Below are 24,510 nucleotides of genomic sequence, written 5' to 3'. Positions count from 1 at the left end.
CAAACTATAGTTGAATTGCTTCCAAGAAGGTTGTAGAGGATGCTTATGATCCTGTTCTTGGGCCTGGCAGGTGCAAAGCCAAAATCAAGTATATGCTCCTAACTATGGGGCTGGTGAGGAAGCAGCATTCATCTTCACCACTGCTTTTGAACTCCAGGATTGGAAGGAATCGCCAAGCTCCATTTGCTTACACCAACACTTACACCATCTTTTTCTGTACACAAAATGATTAACCAATAGGTTTTAATGCATTTTTGAGAACATATGGCGTAGATCCAAAGGGCTAGTTTAGGTAGAGGACAACACCATACAAGAGTGTACTTTTGTGGAACATTTCATTTCCTTCAACTGTTAGACCTCCGTGTCACTTGGCAAATGAATTTTTAAATACTCCTTACTTTTAAAGAGACTTGCAGTGTAGCATGGCAGACTTTTTGCTAATGAGAAAACTAGACCAGTGCTCTTTCAGGTACAATGAACTCAACTGGCCTGGATCAAAACAGCAGAAGTGTGATTAATATAAAACTAGGGAGTAGGATCTCTTTTGGAATGATTCCTTTTTTCTGTATGTCTCTTCCAGAAACCTCAGGCTTTGTTGATAAACTCTTTGAGAGCCTATACACCAAGGATTACCTAGCTCCCAATGAACCAGCAAAGCCAGAGTTGAAGCCTGTGTGTCAGGTCAAGGAAGAAATCAAAGAGGAGGTAATGTTAAATTTCTTTGTCTCTTGCTTGTGTCTCTTGGTGCAATCCTGTATATGTTTGTTCAGAAGTGTGTCCCACTGTGTGCATAGGATTGAAGCCATGCAGTATAGTCTTATACATATCTACTCAATAACAAGCACCCTTGAGTTCAATGTGACTTATTGACAGGCAATTATAGGATTGTCTAGCTTTATTAGAAACATGAGTAGTTTTTTCCCTTTAATATCCAAAGGCAGCAGATAAGCTGGTGTGTGTGTGTACATGTGTAGACACACACATGCAGGTGACAGTTTCACTATCTTTTATAGTGCAGATCCATTGTTAATAGTTATGCATGTCATTTTGAAAATCTATGTATGGCAGTTAGCAAAGTGAAAATTTCTTTCATAGTTCAGCCCTTTTAGATGATGAATGGCTTGGTAAACTTGAGGTGTCAACACTGTGCTTTTACATTTATTTATAGGCTACTCTGTAACAAGGTTCTTCAGGCAGCTTACTACATAAAAGAAAGTAAATTAAAATTGATTGAGTAGTGAAATAAAAAGTATCAATTAAAAACAATGCGACCTAAAATACAAGGAGGTGAGAATAAAATAATAAGGTTGAAACAGTTTAAAGCTATAAAAGACTTTAAAAGTCCTGGATTATTATTATTATTATTATTATTAAAAATGTTTTTATTAAAAGATTTTCTTGGGTAACAGAAGAGGTATTCATGTGGTACCAAAAAATATAATACCGTGCTCTCTGCAGTCACCTGGTGGAAGCACCCAGTGATGGGTCTCAGACAAAGACTTCTAGGGGGAAAAAAGGATGAAGCAGTCCTCCAGGTACCCTGACCCGCAACCATAAAAGACTGAAGGTCAATATCAGCATTTTGAATTGGGCCTGGAAACAGATTTGAAGCCAGTGAAGGTGATGAGCATTGGTGCAATGTTCTCATCTCTCTCACTTAGTAACCTTTGCAGCCATATTCTGACTGAGGTTTCTGGACAATTATCAGAGACAGGCCCACACACAACATCTTGCATAATCCAGACAGGTGGTTCCATGGTGTGGATAACAAGTTAAACTATCTGTCCAGTTACAGTTGTCCTAGATGGGGCTTGTCAACCTGGGAGGGTAGCCCATCTAGGAGAAGGAAAACACTGATCCTAAACCGTCTCTACCTTGCAGCTATACTCATTTGTATGAAAGGCTTCGGGAGTAAACCCTGAGGAACAATCTATGCACACTGATTTGCAGGACATAATTAGGAGTATAAAAGTCTTAAGGAGCAAACTCTACACAAATCCAGAGTGGGGTGCCTAAGGCAGTTGGATGGTGTCTTGTATGCCTCTTCCTAGTAACTCCTGCAGCTAAACAGGTGCCAAATGTATTGCTCTGCTTTCTTTTGGACAACCTCAGTGAGGCCGAGAGGGAAGTATTGTCGTCTGGCAGCCCAGGACCTCCATACACCCTACCCAGGCTTGTGCCCCAGGGAGGTCACTTCGGTGCTGCAAATACAGCAAAGTTGCAATTGTAACTGTTGTACCAATCTAAACTGGTAGAAGGTTCTCCATGCTACATTTGTCCTTCTGATGATGAAGCTGAATCAGTGAGCACACTCAGTGTCCAAACCTATTAAGGGAGTGCAACCAGGCTTTAAAGTTGATTCTGAAGCCAGATAACAAGACCTCTGCAATCTTCTGCTTTTTGAGAAAGTTTACTTGAAAAGAGAGGTGCTCTACAAGAGTCCACAACTTCAAGTACCCCCACATTCTGTTACCTATCCTGAATCCTGTCGAGTCTGACTTCATACATTGCTTGCTAAAATCCTACAACCTTGGCTGTTCTAAGATTGTTCAGTTCATAGTACTAGGGGTGTCTTGTTTAAGAGTAAGTAGTGGAGGAATAAACCAGTTAAAGTGTAATGTGTTCATAGCTCAGACGGGCTGATCTGATGTAAGTGGTGGACATATTACAGCAAAGTATTTGGCTATACTTAGATAAGGTCAAATGAGACATGATATCCTCACACCACACACAGTCCCGCTCCTCCCCCATCTCATATGCCTGTATTTCATGTAATGTTAAAGGTGATTTTTATTTCTAATTCTAAATTCTCTTAGATATCAAAAGATTAACTAGAGAATGCTTAAATCATGTTTAGACCCCCCTTTCTATAGACAGTTCAGTATATTCTGTCTCACTTTTGTTGTCTTTCTTCTACAAACTTTTTTTAAAAGTATGAATTGCATTATGTAATGAAAGCTAATGGCTTTGAGATTACAGAGTTAGACTGTCGCACACTTTTTGCAGAGCTCCTCTCAGTGTCTGTTTAGAGATTTCAGCTCTTCTGCTTATGAAAACTAATAACACTGAAATAGCTCCAATAGCTCTTGGATAAGACTGATTTTTCATTTCAATTGGCATTCAGGCCTGCCTTTGTTGCTGAGACTGCCTTGGTTCACCTGTGTCAGGAAAGGGACAGGGAGGATGTATCCATATTGATTTTTCTTGACCTCTCTGCACTTTTTGATACCATTGACCATAATATTCTTACAGAGAGGCTGTCAGAGTTGAGAATAGGGGGACTGTCTTGCAGTGGCTTTGTTCCTACTTGGTTTGTTCTCTCCAGAAGGTAGTGCTTAGAGTATACTGTTCAGCCGCATGAAGCTTCCAAAGCACAGGGTGCAATTTTATCTCCCATTCTTTTTAACAACTGCATGGAACCAGTGGCGTAGCGTGGGTTGTCAGCACCCGGGGCAAGGCAAGTAATTTGCACCCCCTAACCCGTGGATTTGCGCCCCCTAACCCGTGGATTTGCGCCCCCTAACCCTAACCCCCAGATGTTGGCCCAGTGCGGCCGGCCCCCCCTGCGCCCCCCACGCTACGCCACTGCATGGAACTCTGGGCTAGATGAGGGCCAACAAATTGAAGCTCAATCCAAATAAGGCTTAAGACATTGGTAATGTGCAGGTCCTCTGTCTGCATGAGTAGAATGCATCTTCTTTTTGAAGGTGTTGCACTCCCTTTGAAGGAGCAGGTGCACAGCTTGATGGTACTCTTGGATCACTTGGTCATTGAAAGCATAAGTTGCCTCAGTGGCATGGAGTGCCTTCCACCAGCTAGCGCAGCTGTGTTCCTATCCAGCTAGACATGAGCGTGGTTTCAGTTGTCTGTGCTCTGGTAACCTTCACATTAGACTACTGCAATGTGTCATACATTGAGCTGACTTTGAATACAGTTTCCAAATTACAGTTAGTTAGAACATGGCAGCTAGATTGTTAACCAGAACAAGGAAGCATGAACATATAACACACCCCAATTCTGGCCCGACTGCTCTGGTTGCCAGTTTGTTTCAGGCCCCAATTTGAAATTCTAGTTTTGACATTTTAAAGCCTTGAAGTGTCTTCATGGTCTTCTCCCCATAGACCCAATGAAAGTAATAAAACAGCATATTTGTTGTGACCCCTGCCCCGCCTCGCTTGTGAAAGTCTTCTGAGTCCAAGTAGTAATCCAGCCTTGTTGAACACAAGGGATATTGCAACAAATTATGAGTGCTTCCACAGTTATACTGTAAAGGCAATCTTTTTAAACCTAAAATATAGCAGTTTTAAAATTAAAATGAAATTCCTTAAAGGTAACAATTATAAAAAATATTATGATGGACATTTGTTTGTTGAATGTTTATACCACCCTTCATCCTAGATTTACAGGGCAGTTTATAATAACATAAAAATGAATACCATAGTAACAAACCAAAGCAGGCCACCTACCCCATTTAAAAGACCATGTATTGTTTAATTAGTCAAACGCCTGAGAGAAGAGGAGTGTTTTTGCCTAGCACCTACAGATAGGTGCCAGGCAAGCCTCCCTGGGGGGAGGTGGGAGCCACCACAGAACAGAAGAGCCTCAGATGATGATTGCAGGGTCAAGGTTGGTTCATATGGGAAGAGATGGTTGTTTTGTAGTTGTCCTCTTCAATACATTTCACACTAGAAGCAAATTTAAAATGTGTATACAGTGACTTGTCTCGAGCCTTGCTCTCTTATTGCTTAAATGGGTTTTTATATTCTTTGGGGTCTTCCCCGCGCCCCTGGGAGTGAGCTTCGTGTGAGGTGATGATTTGCTGTTTGTCTTTAGCCATTTCAGGAGACTTTTGAAGATGAGCGAGAGGGCAAAAAGAAGAAATATACTAGCCCACAGAAAAATCGTTCAGATTCTAATGAGCAAAGGTTAGTACCTGAAGTATTCTTCTTTAACACTTCTTAGCATTTGTTAGACTCCAAATCAATTAAACCTCTCTGTTTCAGACATCATAATAAGTTTTGTGATAAATTTAGTAATGTATGTCTCCCCTCCTTTTGTATTATGATCGGGAAGTTTTACAGATTCTCAACATAATCCATTAAGATGTCACCTTGAGGGCCAGACAATCACATTTAGCCTAACTTACCTCACAGGGTTGTTGTGAGGATAAAATGGGTGGAGGAGAACTAGGTACCCCACCTTGAGCTTGCTGCAGGAAAGATGGGATATAAATGAAATAAGTAAATATACACACAATTTTAGAGAACTGTATTGAATCCTCTGTGCCCATGGATGCAAATAATTGTTTTATGCAGGAGGGGGGCAGTCCCCAACTATATTAATATGATTTTTTTATTTATATGCAGTACTAGCATCCTTTAGTAAGACAAACAATTTGGTGTTTATTTGCTTTAGGGCTATTACACCTAACATTTTTTGTAGTTTTTTCCAATGTTGATGTCACTTGGATATAATTACGTTGTTTAGTTCTTCATACAAACTTCCCTCTGTCAAAACTGTTGTTCTGTTTTGATGCCATAAGCATTTTCAGCTTTTCTAAATCCACCTGTTTGCATGTGTTGTTTTTCTTAATAGAACTAGAGAGAGAAAAAGAGATGATGGCAAATGGAGAGATTATGATAGATACTACGAACGGAACGATTTGTATAGAGACAAATACGATTGGCGAAGGGGAAGAAGTAAGAGTCGCAGTAAAAGTAGAGGACTTAGCCGAAGTCGTAGCCGCAGCAGAGGTAGAAGCAAAGACCAGGAGGCAAACAAAGAAAGGGATGCAAACAGAAATGTTGGTGAGTCGTTTAAGGATAATAGACAAGTAACGTCTAATCTTGAGTTTCATGGGAGTTAATGAAATGTCATACTTCTTAATGAACATTTTATCTTGAATTTCTGGCAAATTCAACAAACAGAATTGTCTTTGAAAAGAAGTGATTGCTGACTTGTTATAAAGCTGGCTAAAAGCTGTGATCTGAGAGCAACCTAATCTAGGGATATTTTTTTTTAATTTGTTCTCAGGTGTATTCTGGTAGAGCAGTACCTTCTGTTATACTTTCCCTGTTGGTAAAAGCTGCTGCTTTATATTGCTAGGTTTCTTTTGGCAAGGAAGAAGTGTTAGATTTTCTTAACTTTTAATGGATCCCTGCCCCTAAATAACTGAGGTCTTGTGTTGCTATAGCCTTTCAAGACAAAAGAAAGTAATTGAAATTACTTGAAAAATACAGTTTACTTTTTATTTCTAAAGGAAATCAGTTTAGTTAGTGCATATGTTGCAGGACAAATATTCACATTGTCTTGCAAGAACGAGCCTAAGTACACTGTTAAGACATTAACCAGGTTGTGCTTATACTTTTTTTTTCGCGCATTTGTTATGGTGTTAAATTTTCTGTATGCTGTCAGAGAATCTCTAAGCATGAAGGACGAACATAGAAACTTACCTAATCTATTACGATTTTTTTTTCCAGATCACAGAGATCGAGCCAAATTCAAATGTGAAAGGAGTGATATGGAGAGCTCATATAACCCAGTGTCTTTGTCTTCCGTTAACTCTACTGAACAGTATTCCTCTGGAGCACAGTGTATTCCCAGTGCTGTTACTGTGATTGCACCTGCTCACCATCCTGAAAACACAACAGAAAGCTGGTCGAATTACTACAACAATCATTCTGCTCCTAATTCGTTTGGCAGAAACGCTCCACCAAAAAGACGCTGTCGAGATTACGACGGTAAGTGTTACTCCTGCTTGTTCTACTTAGATTTTGCAATTAAGAATGTTGTTTTGAGCTATTTTTGTTGTTGTTGCCAGCCACACAGTATAAGTGAGACTTTGGCTTAAAATCTATATGTAATCTATTTTCATTCATTCATATGTAATCTATATAATCAATCAGATAAAGGTAAGCTACCATTAATGATGGCTTATATTGTGATTTATTTTTATTTTACAGAGAGAGGATTTTGTGTACTTGGTGACCTCTGTCAATATGATCACGGAAATGACCCATTGGTAGTGGATGAAGTATCTTTGCCAAGCATGATTCCATTTCCTCCACCACCCCCAGGACTTCCTCCTCCTGGAATGCTTATGCCTCCTGGGCAAGGCCCAACTCACAACATGAGAATGCCAGGGCCACATGTACATCCTCGGCCGCCGCCACCTGTTAGAATTCCTATACCAAGTAAGATTTCCTCCTTAAAATAGCACTTTAAAATACTACAGTCGGCACAGTAGCTGAGAAGATTTCATAAATTGTGCTTTATTTCTCTAACGTAGCATTACAGGAATCTGGGGTTTGAAGGACCCTCCAGAGCACATTTAAGGGTGGGTGAGGGAGCTGCAGGGGGAATAACTGAAAACTGCTTTCCTCCTGCCCAGACCCTCTAGTAGATCCAGTGCTCGGACTCCTAACTAGGTTTTTGCCAAAGGCTTTAATGTGAAGGTCAGTTTGATATATATAAATCAGGTTATGAAGCTTTCAGGTTAACGAATGCAGCAGTGGTCTAGGTATATGGCTAAACAGAAACTAAGATTTTGTCTCAACACTTGACACACCCTAAATGGGTTGAGCCATGGGGCTGGGCAAACAAGATGGCTCTCCTCTGAATAGGCTGGGCCTGCTGAATGTGTGCACCCATGCAGCCATCTCCACATCCTTGCTGATGGAGGCAGAGTCAACGGGGTAGGCTCACTGTCTCGTTTTTTCCCAGGCAGCAGCCCAGGAGGGTTCATCACTGACAGTGGGCAGGGCCAGGGCCAGGGTCACATCAGTCTGCTGTGATGTGGTGCTCGGGGTGTCCAAGGCACTCTGCTGTCAGTCCACACAGCCACTGTCCTGGAACTGGATGGACACCTAAGCTGCTAAACCTCTTCCAGGGATCCAGTTCCTCTAATGCCCTGTCCTTGTCCCATGCCTCCTTCCCTTTTGACCACTTCCACCAGGATGTCTCCATGCGGCTCGTGTCATGCCCATTCTGCTTGGTGATACCATTGGATACAAGCATAGGTATATAATTGACCCTAAGGCTGCAGCATAATGGTACAGGATTGCAGCTTAAATGTATAATGTATCTTGAACCTTAAGAGATGCAAACAGTTGTTGATTAATTTACTGGTGGAGACAGTAATGTTGAGGATGTGTGAAGTTTTTTCCTACCGGGGCAAATAGAAGCATGTGCTTGTGTTGACAGTTGGTGGATAGATCAGGTGCCAGATCACACATTTGTATCATGCTGGAGCTCTTTCTCCCAGGCAGTAAGGGCAAGTTTGTCTCTTTTTAAGAATAGCTGGTATATGCCAAGGTGTGTGTTTTCTGTCACGTTAATCAAAGTCCTCTGCGTTGCATAGCCACTTATAGAGTAGTGCTAAGGAGGTGAAGAGTTAAGGGTCACCCTCCAGGTGTCAGACAGACTGGGCACCTAGGTAACAGTAGTGTCAAAGCATTTCCCTATTTACTTCATTGTATAAAGGCAATTATTTTTGGACTTGCCTGAACTAGCAGCCCTCTTCAGAAGTTGGGCCTTTTTTCAAACCTTTGGATAATGAAAAAGCTTTTCCTTTTTTCTCTCTCTAAAACATCAGAGATGCTAGAAAGAGCTGGCTAGATTAAATTTAGTTTCAGACAAAAAATAGAGAACATGCCACTGCGTGCATGTGTTTTTAAGGGGAAGTCCACTAATGCTGTGTTTTAGTTATTAAAAAAAAATCAATCACAGTAGTAACTTATTACTAATTCTGAGATAAATTGGGTCAGGGGAGTAAATTAAGGTCTTTGAATTATTTACCGGTTTGGAGATTTGAGCAAAGTACAAGCTCATCGTAAGAGGGCAGCTAGATAAACAAAGTATCATACTTGAAAAATATCTCTGTGTGTGTGTGTGTGTAGGATTATGATTTAGGGCATTCACTAGAACAGATGAATAATTAAAAATTTAGAAGAATTTAGATTCCATTTCCAACAGTAGCCAGTCAGATGCTCCTGAAAACCCACAAATAGCAAACTCAATCAAGCATTTGGGAACCTATTTCTTAATGTGTTGCTTCTGTGGTCATAGTGCTGCTGTTCTTACCTTAGATAAGTGAAGCAGTAGTGGGGCCTGACACACACACCCCATACACACACTTGAAGAACAAAGATGGAGATAATGCTGAGCTAGAAAGGCCATTGGTTTGAGACAATGTAAGACAGCTTCCCATATTCCTTTATATTCAGAGGTCTTATGAAACGTAGAAGGTCCTCTTTAGCTATTGTGGAAAAAATTGTAAGAGAGAAATTTGGTTAGAATTTGAAGTGGACTTGAATTGGCTCTTCCTTGACACTGGGAAGAATGGGCTCGTTTTCTGTGTGCACCCTCACTGAAGCTGTGACCAGCTTGGGTGTTTGTTCAGCAGCTGCAGATCCTCTGCAGACAAAAGTGCGAGAGCTGTTGGAGGCAGGAAAATAAGATTGTTCAGAGATTGTTTATAATGCAAAACAAAATCAGTTTGGGATTATTTCAAAGACTGTTTATTTCAATGGACCATTGGAAGAAAAGAACCAGTTTAAACAAGCAGCAGATGTGCATATGACTTGTTCAAAGCCTGTCCTTGCACAGCAAAGGATGAGCCCCTTATTTTGGATCAGTCAGCAAGGATAATGTGTTTTCTTTCTTCAGTCCTACCCTTTTTGCAACATTTCTATTGAGGTTGATGAAATAATAAGCAAAAATTCTAAATTGTTGTAATCGGACAGGTGGAAAATATTTAGTAGATGTGGTTTGCTGTCAGGAAGGTCAGAATGACCACACCGTTGTTTTTGTTGTTGCTGCTGTTTGTGTTGTTGTTCTGGTTGTTACTATTGTTATTGTTGTGCCACTGACTCATCCTGTTTCTAGGTCACACAGAAAGTTCATTACAATAGAAAAATAATTTCTCCAGTTTATTGAAAAGCAGCTTTAACCAAAGCTTGGTGCCATTCACTATCAATGAATGTATCAAATTATTATGATCACAGACCAGAAATATGGACATATACAGCAATAGAGAGCATGTAAATATACATAGGCTAAAATTAAACACTCGAAAGTTAGAGCACAGTAAATAATACAGATATAAAACAATTAAAATATGTAGGTTAAGACTATGATACCACTTTGCTTAACTGTATGTAATCAAGCCTATACTTCTATGTGGCCTCAATTCTCCAATACCTGGCCACATTGTAGCCTTGTGGTTGGGCCCTCCTAACACCAGCAACTCTGCATGCTGAGTAAAGGTGGCCAGGAGACAGAGAGCTTACTGGGGCGCAGGTCCTTTTCCAAAGGAGTCTTTTAGGAAAATTGGAGACATAAAAGGTTAATAATAATAATAATAATAATAATAATAATAATAATAATAATATCTGGAAAGAGAAGGAAGCAGTCATGAGAAAAAGGTGAATGGAGAAAGCTCAAGGAATGAAAGAGGAATGGAGAGGCGTAAGTTTTAAATTAAGTGTGGAAGGAGAAAAGAAGAAGAAAATGCAGGAGATGAATAAAAATATTTTGAGAGGTGTTGAGGGCAGGAATAAAAATATAAAGTTTAGTCTGTTTCACCTAGAGCTTCTGAATCAACAAATTCTGCCTAAAATGGGAAGACTTAAGTCTCACAGTAATCTCCAAGGCCGATGTGTATACCTGGCTTGAAGAAATAGAATTGTAACACTCCATGCCACAAGGAAATCACAGTGGCAAAGAGTTTAGCAATTTCCAAATAGGATTAAGTATTAATTTAAAAAATGCTATTGTTAATTGCAGCTAATCATGTCCAACTCTATCTCCATCTGCTACCATTTTGTGACTAGTGGGCCTCAGCAATTGTCAGTCCTCTCCAGCCCTAGTAGTAGAAAATTGGAGAACCCAGTGTCCTAAGCCTATGGTGGCAAACCTTTTTAAGCCTCAGCTGCATTTCTTTATTGCCAGCCCATCTGGGGATGTCATACCAGCAGGAGGTGGTACCAAAACAAAGCTGGGTTGGGCCAGAAGCAACGGCGGATGGGACCATCCTATACTCACATGAATTCACACAGATGTTTTGAGAGAGAGAGTCTTGTTCATAGGAGACAGAGAGAGGGTGAGGTCATTTAAGAGAGATTAATTTAGCCCAGCTGAGGCTGGTGAAGCTGAAATCATGAAAGTTGTTGGTAGGGTTATATTAGTATATTATGAACAAATAGATTGTGGCAAAACTCTTTTGGAACACACTTTGCAGGCAGAGGGCTTTGAGGCTAAGAATGAGGAGCTTATGCTGGAGACGGGAGCAGACAGAAAGCCAGTTATAGGGATGTAAGGAGGCCCACCACATGGTCAGAGCAGATGAATGAATGAATGAAGTTGGCAGCAAAGTGCTGGCCAAAGGTAAGGGAACCAAGGTCAGACAATATAAAATCAGGACACAAATTAGAATTTAGCTTTGAGCTCCTCAAAAGAAGAGCCATATTTTGTAATGTGGTAAAGCATGAAAAAACATAATTAGCTTTTTAGAATGTTTATGTTTCATTCCAGGGCCACCTTTATCACAGGCAAGTTTGATTAACAGCCGTGACCAGCCAGGAACAACTACAGTGCCCAGCCTTGCACCAGTGGGAGCTAGACTACCTCCTCCACTACCCCAAAACCTACTATATTCAGTATCAGAAAGTAAGGAAATAAAGATTTCCACTTCTCTTGTGTTCTACCAGTACTTGTGATGTTGTTTAAACTGCACATCTGAAATAGTGGGGTCTCATTTCTTTAATAAGCATCATTTTTTTAAAAAAAGACAATTTTTATTGGTTTTTATCCAACAGTACATCAAATGGTGGTGGTTCTATCCATTGACTTTAGACATAAGCTTACACATTAAATGTTCAAACATATAACTTAATGTAACCTCTCCCCTGAGAAGATCGAGCAGTTGATTTTGGTTAAATAAAGAAGTTCACTTTTCTTGGAAGGTATTTCTTTTTGTTATGCCTTTAATTGCCGTTCTGTGTCTGGTGAGGTGCCCAGACATTGCTGTATTCCAGATATTATTTTCCCATGTGTTCATGGGTATTTCAGCCTGTTTTTTCCCTTTTCTTAATCATGCTGCAGTCACTAAGAAGCCTATTAGTTCTCTCTGGTGCAGGGTGGAGCCCTTCTATTTTCCAAAGATAGCAGGGCTAAGGCTGGATTTGGAGAATAAGGTTGGCTTGTAATTGCGGATATAATGAAGAATACTGTGTTCCAGAAGTTTTCAATATAGGGGCATTCTCACCAAACATGAATAAATGAAGCACGTTTTCCACAATCCTTCCAACATAAAGAGGAAAGGGGTGGGATTAATTTTTGCCAGCCTGACTGGTGTCTAATTAGTGTCTTGTTATACTGTGTTGTAAGTCCCTTTGGGTCACCTTTGTGAGTAAAGCAACAAAACAGTAATAATAATATTTTAAAATTGTGCTATGACATGCATGTTGGAGGGTTCCTGCCATATTTACATAGCTCAAATTTAACACATGTTTATATATAAATATGTTGTACATGTGAATTATGTGCAATTTTTTTTATTTCATAAAAATTACACACTGCTTGAATGTAAAAAAAAAATCTCAATTTTGTTTACACAAGACAAAACCGTAAAATAAAGAAAGTTTTACAACCCTACTTTAAAACAAACAAATGTGAAAAATATTAAAATGTGAAAAAGCACTTCTGCTTGAGCAAATGCATAATATTGCTCACGTAAGATTTTTTAAAATGAATCAGAAATCTATATTTTTCTTTCACAAAAGATACGTATGAACCAGATGGCTACAATCCAGAGGCTCCTAGTATTACCAGTACTGGTAGATCTCAGTATCGACAGTTCTTTTCAAGGACACCAATGCAGCGTCCAAATCTTATTGGCCTAACATCTGGTGAGATGGATACAAATCCAAGAGGTGAGATGTTGTTTCCTGAAACCCAAACCCTCAATGTCTGAATACTTAGCATACTTAGCAAGGGAGCATTACAGACTTTGGCATTCATAGCAAATGAACCCAGTGCTGATGACAGTGCTGTCTTTTTCTGTGTGCAGTGATTTCTTTCCCTCATGCCTTGTACATTAAAGAAAGGGAAAGAAAATACAAATGAATGTACAATTTGAAGAGTGGCAAGGAAACAATGATCACTGGTATCTTTACAACTAGTGCTGTTCAGTGTGTTGTAGTCTGGAATCAGATCCAGATTCTCCTGCATGAGTTTTTTCATATTTTCACTAAAATGCAGTTTGTGCCTAATAGTAGATATATCTTCCCTAAGATCCCTTCATAAGAAAGTGCTACAATTGTATGTAAAATAAGCCTGAGAAACCCAAATCTCCAGCAGTGGTCCGTATTCATGGACACATGATCTGCTTATGTTAATATCCAATGTACACTTTTCATATGCATACTTAGAGGAAGGTTGGTAGCTTAGTGGTAGAGCACCTGCTCTGTATCCCCAGTTCACTCTCTGGCACCGGACCTTGCTGCCAATCAGTATAGACAATACTGAGCCAGGTTGACAAATGGTCTGGTTTTGATGTAAGGCATCTTCCTGTGTTCCTGATTTTTGAATTGTACCCAACTTAATGTGCAGGTGATACTTGGTCTGAGCATCTTTAAGGGGTAAAGGGGACCCCTGACCATTAGGTCCAGTCGTGACTGACTCTGGGGTTGTGGCGCTCATCTCGCTTTATTGGCTGAGGGAGCTGGCGTACAGCTTCCAGGTCAAGCAACTAAGTTGCTTCTGGTGAACCAGAGCAGCGCACGGAAACGCCGTTTACCTTGCCACCGGAGCGGTACCTATTTATCTACTTGCACTTTGACGTGCTTTTGAACTGCTAGGTTAGCAGAAGCAGAGACCGAGCAACGGGAGCTCACCCTGCTGCGGAGATTCGAGCCGCCAACCTTCTGATCGGCAAGTCCTAGGCTCTGTGGTTTAACCCACAGCGCCACCCGCGTCCATGAGCATCTTTAATTTTGTCCAATTTATTTATGGCATTTTTTGTTCTCAGAAACCCTGAACTTGCAGCATCCTATATATTTCAGCACTGTATATATTTCTTAGGAAAGTCTGTGCATGGTAGACAGTATAGCTATAAGCCCTTTGGGAAAATATTTTGTACATGTTTGCACTTCACCATTTTATAAATACAATTTGCTCCCACTTCATTGCAAGCATACAATCCTTTGCTTTCTTTCCAGGTGCTAATATTATCATCCAGACTGAACCTCCAATTGGCATTGCAAGTAACAGCAGTAATGTATCTAGAGTGGTGCTTGAGCCAGACAACAGGAAGCGGGTTTCAAACACTGTAGAAGGGCCATCCCCAAAGAAACCCTGGATTGGAAAGTAAGAATTTTCTGTTTCTATAGAGAACAGGCAGAATGAAAATGAGCCCCATTCAGTTCATTTGAAAATTAGTTGGTTTGACTTATGAGAATCTTTTATGAGAAATGGTGAATAATTCCTCCTGTGTGTTGCAAAGAATACATTGCAAAGATAATATTGCAAAGAATAGATTGTGTTTGTTAGTCGCTATACAAAAAAGTCTCACTGCAATTTAACCACAATCAATAATATGGCAAAGGGCTTGGAATTTTACACCTTGTTTTCTGGAATGTCTTCCCCAACCTGGTGTTCTCCAGACATTATGACTGTAGCTCTCACCAAACCTGCCCTTTGTTCATGGTGGTTGAAACTGATAGGTGTTGAAGGGCACCATGCTGAGGAAGGCTTCTAGTGATAAGCTCTTTGACTTCCATGTCCAGATATTGACAACGTAGTTGAGTCATTTTCATTTCATTCCCCAGAGTCAGGACAGGCTGCTGTAAATTTAAAATCTTACTTATTTTATTCCCAAAACAGCATTGTGAGGCAGGTTAGAGGAACATCTGCTTCACCTTCGTCATCTTTGTTAACGGCTTGTTCATCGTGTCAGTAAAGTGAATGCCGCAGCATTTGAAGTCCAAATGCTTGTCGGCAAACCCATGTAACAGTGAGCCTGTATCCTCGTGTGATTAGAAGTCCTTGGTGGTTAGACACAACTCCGTAGATGTAATGGTTTCCTTAAAACATGTGAATTTAGTCTGACAATAAAATGTAGTGTGCCTCAAAGATAGTGATTTGACCAGAACTATCTAATGAGTATGTGTTGGTCAAGGAATTAAGCATATTTCTTTGCATCCCAATGTAACCCTCTGTCATTGTGTGAAATGACTGGAACTTAATATGGATATTAGTTGAAATGCTTTAATGAAAAAGGAAGTAAAGTTTCATATAACACGGTCAATGTATAGCATTCATAGTCAAGACAATAGCTATCTGTGACTGTTAGACCTGATACTTAGAGAACTACTTGAAGCTGGGAAAACAGTGGTAGATTACTTGGCTTCTGAGCTTCCTGGGGTATCTGACAGGTCATTTTTAGAGACAGTGCTTGGCTTAGTGGGTATTGGTTTAGCACAGCAAGGTAGCCATTATGGTTATAGGTAATAAAAGGGAATGCTTGTATTTACATTTAAATGTAATTTTGTTAATGTTAAGAGTCAATCCATCTTTTTTCTCTTCAGACAAACTAATAACCAGAATAAGCCAGGATTCCTAAAGAAGAACCAGTATACAAACACCAAATTGGAAGTTCGTAAAATACCACCAGAGCTAAACAATATTACTCAACTTAATGAACATTTCAGCAAATTTGGAACAATTGTCAACATTCAGGTAAAACCAATAATATGCCACTTGTGGTTAGTAATACAGCAATGTAAAGAGGGACTGGAAGTTTCTGGAACCAGTCTATATATTCCACTTTGTTCTATACTGCATTATTCTCTGGTAGAGTAAATAAATCTAACAGAGTCTTGCTTGAAGAACCACTTGGCGATGATACAGTCATGGGAAAAAGAAAGTGCACCCTCTTTGAATTCTGTGGTTTTACATATGAAGACCTAATAATAGTCATCTATTCCTTAGCAGGTCTTAAAATTAGGTAAATACAACCTCAGATGGACAACAACACATGACATATTACACTGTGTCATGATTTATTTAACAGAAATAAAGCCAAAATGGAAAAGCCATGTGTGAAAAACTAAATACACCTTACAATTCAATAGCTTGTAGAACCATCTTTAATAATAATATTAATAATAATAATAAATATTTATACCCCACCCAATTGGATGGGTTTCCCCAGCCATTCTGGGCGGCTTACAGCAGATATAAACATTGTAAAACATCAGACATTAAAAATTTCCTGATACAGGGCTGTCTTCAGATGTCTTCTAAAGGTCAGATAGTTGTTTACAGTATTTCCTTGACATCTGATGGGAGGGTGTTCCTACCCAGAAGGCCCTCTGCCTGGTTCCCTGTAACCTCACTTATCAGTGAAGTAAGGGAACTGCCAGAAGGCCCTCAGAGCTAGACATCCGTGTCCGGGCTGAAGAATGGGGTGGAGACGCTCCTTCAGCTATACTGGACCGAAACCTGTCAGGGCTTTAAATATCAGCACCAACACTTTGAATTGTGCTCAGAAACATACTGGGAGCCAATGTAGGCCCTTCAGGACTGGTGTTAGATGGTATTGGTTGCAACTTCCAGTCACCAGTCTAGCTGCCGCATTCTGGATTAGTTGTTTCCAAATCACCTTCAAATGTAGTCCCACGTAGAGCACATTGTGGTAGTCCAAGCGGGAGATAACTAGAGCATGCACCACTCTGGCGAGACAGTCTGCAGCAGATAGGGTCTCAGCCTGAGTACCAGATGGAGCTGGTAAACAGCTGCCCTGGACACAGAAGTGACCTGCTCCTCCATGGACAGCTGTGAGTCCAAAATGGTTTGATTGGCAACTTCCATAGAAGGGACTCAGATACATACTATATATACACAGTTCACTATCCATCTCTTTTTGGATTAGGGAGTAAAACCTTTTAAACTGAAGCATTATACCTTTGGTGCTTTTTAGACTGTAGTATTGTTATGTAATGTTGCCTCATGTTTTCTTAGGTTGCCTTCAAGAGTGATCCTGAAGCTGCTCTAATTCAGTACTTAACAAACGATGAAGCGAGAAAAGCTATTTCTAGCACAGAGGCAGTGTTGAACAATCGGTTTATACGAGTGCTATGGCACCGGGAAAACAATGAGCAGCAGCCATTGCCACTATCCCAGCAGCAGCAGCAGGCGCCACCACCTCTTCATCACCCGCTTCACCTGCAGCAACAAATGCTGCCACAGCCTCCAGCTGTAACAATGCACAGCAGTATGGCAAAGGTATAGTGCCACTGTATAAACCTGATCACTTTTCTTTTTCCTTAGCTCTTTAGAGAACTGGGGGGTCTGTTTTCAAAATTAAAAAGCTCATTTTTCAATGTTATATGCACAATGCAGGTAACAAAGCCACTGACATCAGGTGCTTACGTCATCAACAAGGCCCCAGTTAAACATCGTCTTGGAGCACCTGGTGGAAATCAGCCAGACGCTCAACATTTATTGCTTAACCAGTCTAGTGCTTCTGCTGAAGATGCTCAGGTAAAGGAGAGTGTGTATTATGAATCATAAATTCATACATCTTTTCTTTAACATGGTTAGGATGTTAAGGTTTGCCTGGTTCTGTCAAGGGTGTTCACCTTGCTGTATTGAACTTAATCATGATTCAGCATCCAACAGGAAAATGACTAAACTGTGTCCTGTTCATCCTCATGCACCACCACTTTGCATGCCCACCACCTTACTATCAATGGATATGGCTAGGCCAGATGATGTGCCTTAGTGAAATCTGCCTGGCAGGTTTCAAGCTCACCAACCCTCTCTCCCAGAACTAAGAATCACGGGGTGGTATTTAACTAAATACTGTAATTGCATGAGCACAACAATTTGTGTTTGCTCAACAGAACTCCCCCCCACCCCCGGTTTGTGCTTCTTGTGTTCATCACCAAAAAAAGTTTGAAACGATCATAACTGTCTTCCTCCAGCTACTTTTGATGAATCTCCAGCTGTTGAGCAGGGTTCTCTGTCTAGTCCAAGACGTTTTTCTGTGTCCAACAGAGCCTAAATTGTGCCATTTCCTGCTAGGGCCAACCCATTAAGAAGTCTTACTATAGCTTTCAGAGAAGCCCTCAAATCCACTAGTCCACCCTTTCTGCAGAGTCACTAGTGATATGGGGGGGTATCCCACTCCATCCCCCACTCAAAAAAGGACTAGAAACTTCTCACCCTTAAAAGGTCTGCTGTGTCAAGGCAAGTGTTTTGTGGGCTGCAGAGTGGTTGCAAGAAAAGCAGATTCACAGAGATAATCTGGCTCAGTGCTGACTGAAGAAACAGCCCCAATTTTTTCACCTGCATTAAAAGATTTCAGCTTTCATGCCTTAAGGACATGATGGGTTTGGGGGGCCTTCCAGGTGACAACAGAGATAGGAAAAAAGGCAGGAGAGAAGAGTGAAAGCTCAGTTCAGTAGTTGTAGACTGATCTGTAACATCTGAAGAAACAGAATAGTGAAGGCATCATCGTATTGGCAAAATTGAGAAAACTATTGCCAGGAAAATTTTAAAGTACATTTTCTTTAAACTATAGTAAGTATTTTATAAAATGAAACTCTAATTCTTGTTAACTCTACCTATTTAATATGTAATCAGTACAATTAAGGAGCAGGTACTGTAATTAAGAGAGTTGGGGGAAATTCTTATTCAAAAGATCTTACATATCCCCTTTCTCTTTAGAGTGATGTTGTGTGGAGTCTTCCCCTTCATAATGATAGGGTTAGTTTTGAAATTTACTTCATCACCACACAATCCTTAAAATATCACAGAGAGATAGCTTATAGTTTGGTTTCATCTATGAACAGATGGTTTCTAATCAGCATAAGTAAGTTGTTTGCACAAAGCTTCATCTTGCCACAGCACATGTCATCATAAAATATATTGCTGCTTTCAGATGTTTCCCACTTCAATTGGCCATTCAAAGATGGTTTACAGTTCCTCCAATCTGAAGACATCTATAAAGCCTGGTACAGGAAATAAATCTCATGATGTCCAAGAAGTTTTTAAAAAGAAACAGGTAAGTGTTTGCATATTATTGCAATATATTTCATAGCCATGAGTTTTTAAAATGGGGTTCATTGTGTGACATGTTTTCCTGTTAGTCCTACCCCTAGTTCGGATTGGAATTCAGGAGATGGGAAATTCCTTTTCCCTGATAGATTTTGCCTTGACAATTCGGACCTGAGTGTGACGAGCCTTGGCTTTTGAAATGTAATTCAATATTTTTGTGTTAAAGGGATACTCATTTTTGAGCTAATAGCCAAACTTTTGGTTGGCAAGGGGGGGGTCTTCAGCGAACCTTGAATTGTTACATGTTGGTTGGTTTGTCTGAACTCTACAGCAGCTATCCATCATTTGTGCATGCACGGCAAGACTTTCATTGCTTTTTTATCTTCTCCAATCCCACATGAGATTACACATTTTACAAGCACAAAACAGGCTTTCAGCCTTCCACAAGTCAAAAGCATCATGTAAATCAGCATAGAATAGGTACAGTTAGGGTACTGTGTGAGAGAATAGAAACTCTAGGCATAGTGATAGGACTAATAGTCTGAATATGTAACATGATCTGAATTTTGACCAAAGACATTTATTTGATATTGCTTATTGCAACAGCTTTCCAGAAGCCATGAATGCAGTCAGGACCTGTCCATTCTGCTAACTACCAACAGCACAACTTGCATCTGTAACTGAAGATAACTATGTTCTCTTGTAAACTCTAATGCTGCAGTTGGTGGAATCATGTTTACATTTAAATTGTTCACGATACTGCCTAAAATTGTGGTTTAAATCAGTTTTTTTCTAGCCGTTGTTATTAGGATGTGCCATATAGCTCACTAAAAGCATTTTATTCTTGATTAGGAGGCAATGAAGCTGCAACAAGACATGAGGAAGAAAAAGCAAGAAATGTTAGAGAAACAAATAGAATGTCAGAAGGTATGCTTGGCTTTTTTCCATTTAAATTCGCCATTAACTGGTTGTGTCTAATTTTAATTTTTAGTAGCAGAGTATCCCCTAGTAAGCATTTTAATGGTGCATACTTTTCTATCTAGTGTGGAGGATGAAGTATTTTCAATCTTGCATCACCTCTTTATTTTAACTTTCATAGATGTTAATATCAAAATTGGAAAAGAATAAGGCCACAAAACCAGAGGAAAGAGCAGATATTATGAAGACACTGAAAGAGCTAACAGGAAAAATCTCTCAGTTGAAAGATGAGTTAAAAACGTCATCTGCCAGTTCTACAGCATCAAAACAGAAGTCAAAAACAGAGGTAGGTCCTCTTCACACTCAGCTGTTTTCATTTCAGAAGCCACTACAGTGGTACCTGTACAGTGGTACCTGTACAGTGGTACCAGAACTTAATTCGTTCTGGAGGTCTGTTCTTAACCTGAAACAGTTCTTAACGTGAAGCACCACTTTAGCTAATGGGGCCTCCAGCTGCCGCTGCACCACCAGAGCACAATTTCTGTTCTCATCCTGAAGCAAAGTTCTTAACCCGAGGTAATATTTCTGGGTTAGCGAGTCTGTAACCTGAAGCGTATGTATCCCAAGGTACTAATTTGTGCCTCCGGGAAACTTATCGCCCTATATTAAAGCCAGCATGAGTGTCTTTGTTAAGCGTTGATCATACAACCTTTTCATGCATTATCCTCATAAAGGGACATCCAGGTGTTGAAGGGGCAACTGGCTGCGTCTGTGCCTTGACAGGTTTCTGGTCATGCTCCCTTATGTGTTGAGAAGACCTCCACCAGCAAACCATCATGAACCATGCGTGTCCTGCCTACAGCCCCTTCAAAATGTGGAACCCCTTCCATGCAATATATCACTTCTATCTTTTCTATATTTTGTGCTTGGATATTCATTATAAGAGAACTACACAGATACGTGAAATTATACCACTTCTATTAATCCTCACAGGGTTTCAGTCACCTCCTTCTGTCTGGTTTCTCATCCCTGACTCCTATTAAAGCTGTAAGATGACCCCCAGAAACTTAGTGTATAATGAAATTGGCCTGCCTCTCGCGCACAGATACTCTACCCAACATTGTTCTCTTCCCCTCACTCAGAGAAGAGGATCCATAACTAATAAAAACAAAGAATGCCCACACTTCCCCTAAAGGGATGTTCACCTTAAATGTTGTCCCGTTGCCCACAGTGCTTTTATTTCTGAGCAAAGGCCAGCAAAAGCCACACACACACGCGCGCGCACGCACACACACACACACACACACAGGAAGTTCCCCGAGCTGGCTTAGTCGTTGCTGGTCAGGAAATTGGGATTTAATGACACGTCAGTGCTAATCAATGTATCTGCAATATGCTTTTAGGCAGCATCACATGAAGTTTCTGCTCTGCGAAAGCATGCCGTGTTCATCGTTGAGATGAACAATGGAAGTACCTCATGACCAAGAATGTGCATTTTTGTTGCATTTAACTTGCACCTCCTTTCCATTTTCATAGCAAGTGGCAAGCTGTATTGATTAACTTGTTGAACTTATTAATTCTGAAGCTGTTAACAGCCAGCCCATGGGAAAATGTTGATATTTATTCTTAAATATCAGGAGCAATGTAAACACAGTGAAATTGAAATTTTACAAATCGGTTCAGTTTTCTTTCTAAAACTTTACTTTTTTATTCCGCTATCAACTTCTCAAACCTGTTTCTGCAGCCATAAGTGTTCAGGATCTGTAGATTTTCTAATGAGAGCCTGCAGTTTGCCCAATCACCTCTAGGGGTCACATGCTACTCACAGCTAGTGTCAATGCTGGGTAATAAGAGTTTTATAACTGTCAAAGCCTACCTTAAAATATTTTATTTATCACATTTTATATCCCTCGCTTGTAGTTCCAAAAAGATGCCCAAGGGAGCTTGCAAGTATTTGTTTTTACCCAGAAGGCTCTAAGCCCTTAAATAGTGGGTGAGAAGAATTAAAACCCAAGAGGTAGCATCTTAACACAACTTGGTATGGAGATAAACGGAATAAAATGCAAACAAACTTGCTTTTTGCTCTCCCCACCCCATCCCCAATTCCCTTTTAAAGGCACAGAAGGAACTTTTGGATGCAGAGCTAGACTTTCATAAAAGGCTGTCTTCCGGGGAAGATACAACAGAATTAAGGAAAAAGCTCACCCAGTTACAGGTGGAGGTAGGTTTTCAAAGTTATATACTATCTTAATTGTGCTGTATATTATACATGAAACCTGTTACAATGTTCATGGAAGATAAAGTGTATTCCTTTTGTCTGTAGGCTGCCCGTTTAGGTATCTTGCCCGCTGGTCGTGGAAAATCGATGCCTTCTCAAAGCAGAGGACGAGGACGAGGTCGGGGAGGGCGAGGAAGAGGTACAGTGAATCATATGGTGGTAGACCACCGTCCCAAAGCAATAACCATTGGTGGCTTTGTGGAAGAGGAGAAAGATGAGTTGCTGCAGCACTTTGCGGTAAGTCAGCAATTCGTAACTAAAATTAGATTAAATTCTTCTGGTTTCTGTACTGTATTCTAGAATAGTATAAAGCTATGGTTGCCCTAAAACATGGGTAGGCAAACTAAGGCCCGGGGGCCGGATCTGGCCCAATAGCCTTCTAAATCTGGCCTGTGGACAGTTCGGGAATCAGCGTGTTTTTACATGAGTAGAATGTGCCCTTTTATTTAAAATGCATCTCTGTGTTATTTATGGGGCCTGCCTGGTGTTTTTACATGAGTAGAATGTGTGCTTTTATTTAAAATGCATCTCTGGGTTATTTGTGGGGCATAGGAATTTGTTCATTTCCCCCCAAAAAATATCCGGCCCCCCACAAGGTCTGAGGGACAGTGGACCGGCCCCCTGCTGAAAAAGTTTGCTGATTCCTGCCCTAAAACTTAGCTTCCTTCATTTTGAGTATAGCGTTAGTTGCTTTTGTGGTTAATCTTCTCTGCTTCCTAGTTGAAATTAGAAATGGAATGGCATCACCTATCCACCTGCATTTAGCTTACTTCTGAAGGAAATCAACCCTCTCAAGGAATATCTAACTGTAACTTCCACTTCCACCTCCTCCTTCTAAGATTTCTGATCTTTGGGAAGCTACTTACGCAGACAAGTCACAGCATGGTCCAAGACATGTTTTTAATGCCTTTTAGTGGAACTGTCATGTCTAAAGCTGCTTTGGATGACCTTTATATATTAGTCAACCTTTGAGTCACTTGAGGTTAACTTATTTTTTAATCTTGAAGCAAACTGGTCCAGCCAGTTTTCATGTGAGAGCCCAATACCATTAAACTGCCACAATTTTAACCCTTTCTTTACATATAGACAGGTAAGTGTTTTTGAAGATCTACAGACAATAAGCAGAAACACTGGTCGCTGCTTCCTTTTCTTCTGTTTCACTCTGGGTATCCAATACACCATTGTCTTCTTGTCTGTAAACATAATGTAGGTGGAGCATAAGCCTTTTTGATGGCAAGAATATGGGCGATATCCAATTAGCACTGTTGGAGCAGCAGGAAGCATATATGCTTAGAAGAAGAGGGAGAGCAATTTCTACCTCCTCTGGAAATTTGTTCTGTCACTAATAAAATACACACACACACATACACAAATATACCTGAGCTCATATTCCCACTTTTTGTATTCTGCCTCTCCTCCCAAGTATGTGTGATCTTCACATATGAAGTAGACTGAGGCTAAGAGATTAAATGGTCCAAGGAGCAGGAATTTGAACCTGCAAACTCCCTGATCCTACTCCATCACTATAACTACTATATTGCACTGGCTTTCAATAAGTTAGGGTTCATTAACCTGCAGCCCTAGAAGAGCATGCATTGATCTTATTCATTGTGTTTTTCAGAAATTTGGAGATATTGAAGGCCTTCAAGAGGAGGATTCTCCTTTAAGTGTTGTTCTAACATTTAAATCCCGTTCTGAAGCTGAAAATGTAAGTAATTATAAGCTAACATTACTGTACTCCTCTAAGATACACTAAAATATCTGCTTGAATGGAAAGTGGTTCATTAATATATTTTGGAGGGTGCTACTTTTATAAAGGCATTGAATATTTGATCACTGGTTTATAATTCAGCCAATGAATAAGCTTGTTTAAATTATGATTCAGAGAAATGCTTGTAGTAGAGAGTATAAACTCTGATTATTAGGGCTGTGCAACCAATTTAGCCAAACCCTGAACAAAATCTGGTTAAGGCAACTCTAAATCATGGCAAATCAATTCAGAGCTCAAAACAGGGAGACAAACAGCCCATTTCAGAGCCCATTTCAATGTTGCAACACAACATTGTATGAGGCGGGAGGGGAGCTAGACTTCACTCATTGACCGCTATAACTTTGAAGCCAGGGATTAAAAAAAAAAGCTTTGTGTCTTAGTAATGGTAGCACTGCAATTTGGATTCAGGGTCCAAACCAGGTCAGAGCAGGTTCAGGTCACCAAATCTAACCCCACATTAAATCAGGAGTCCTTGCATAGG

General features: G+C 40.2%; 1 protein-coding gene across 1 annotated transcript in view; it reads left to right on the top strand.

Annotated features, from left to right (window-relative positions):
* LOC309364076 (RNA-binding protein 27-like) overlaps positions 1 to 24,029 on the top strand; it is a 28,069-nt gene extending 4,040 nt beyond the window's left edge. Inside the window, exons 3-19 of the mRNA XM_081900794.1 lie at positions 581 to 705; positions 4,834 to 4,925; positions 5,596 to 5,807; positions 6,480 to 6,740; positions 6,963 to 7,193; positions 11,533 to 11,667; positions 12,783 to 12,932; positions 14,220 to 14,367; positions 15,588 to 15,738; positions 17,023 to 17,286; positions 17,404 to 17,544; positions 18,947 to 19,069; positions 19,915 to 19,989; positions 20,162 to 20,326; positions 22,097 to 22,201; positions 22,304 to 22,495; positions 23,880 to 24,029. Coding sequence (XP_081756920.1) covers positions 581 to 705; positions 4,834 to 4,925; positions 5,596 to 5,807; positions 6,480 to 6,740; positions 6,963 to 7,193; positions 11,533 to 11,667; positions 12,783 to 12,932; positions 14,220 to 14,367; positions 15,588 to 15,738; positions 17,023 to 17,286; positions 17,404 to 17,544; positions 18,947 to 19,069; positions 19,915 to 19,989; positions 20,162 to 20,326; positions 22,097 to 22,201; positions 22,304 to 22,495; positions 23,880 to 24,014 — 2,705 coding nt within the window. The 3' untranslated portion in view covers positions 24,015 to 24,029. The remainder of the gene's footprint in view (positions 1 to 580; positions 706 to 4,833; positions 4,926 to 5,595; positions 5,808 to 6,479; positions 6,741 to 6,962; positions 7,194 to 11,532; positions 11,668 to 12,782; positions 12,933 to 14,219; positions 14,368 to 15,587; positions 15,739 to 17,022; positions 17,287 to 17,403; positions 17,545 to 18,946; positions 19,070 to 19,914; positions 19,990 to 20,161; positions 20,327 to 22,096; positions 22,202 to 22,303; positions 22,496 to 23,879) is intronic.
* Positions 24,030 to 24,510: the final 481 nt, after the last annotated feature.

This window comes from Podarcis melisellensis, assembly GCF_964234715.1.
Source record: "Podarcis melisellensis genome assembly, chromosome: 2".
NCBI lineage: Eukaryota > Metazoa > Chordata > Lepidosauria > Squamata > Lacertidae > Podarcis > Podarcis melisellensis.
This window is presented reverse-complemented; position numbering and strand designations above follow the sequence as displayed.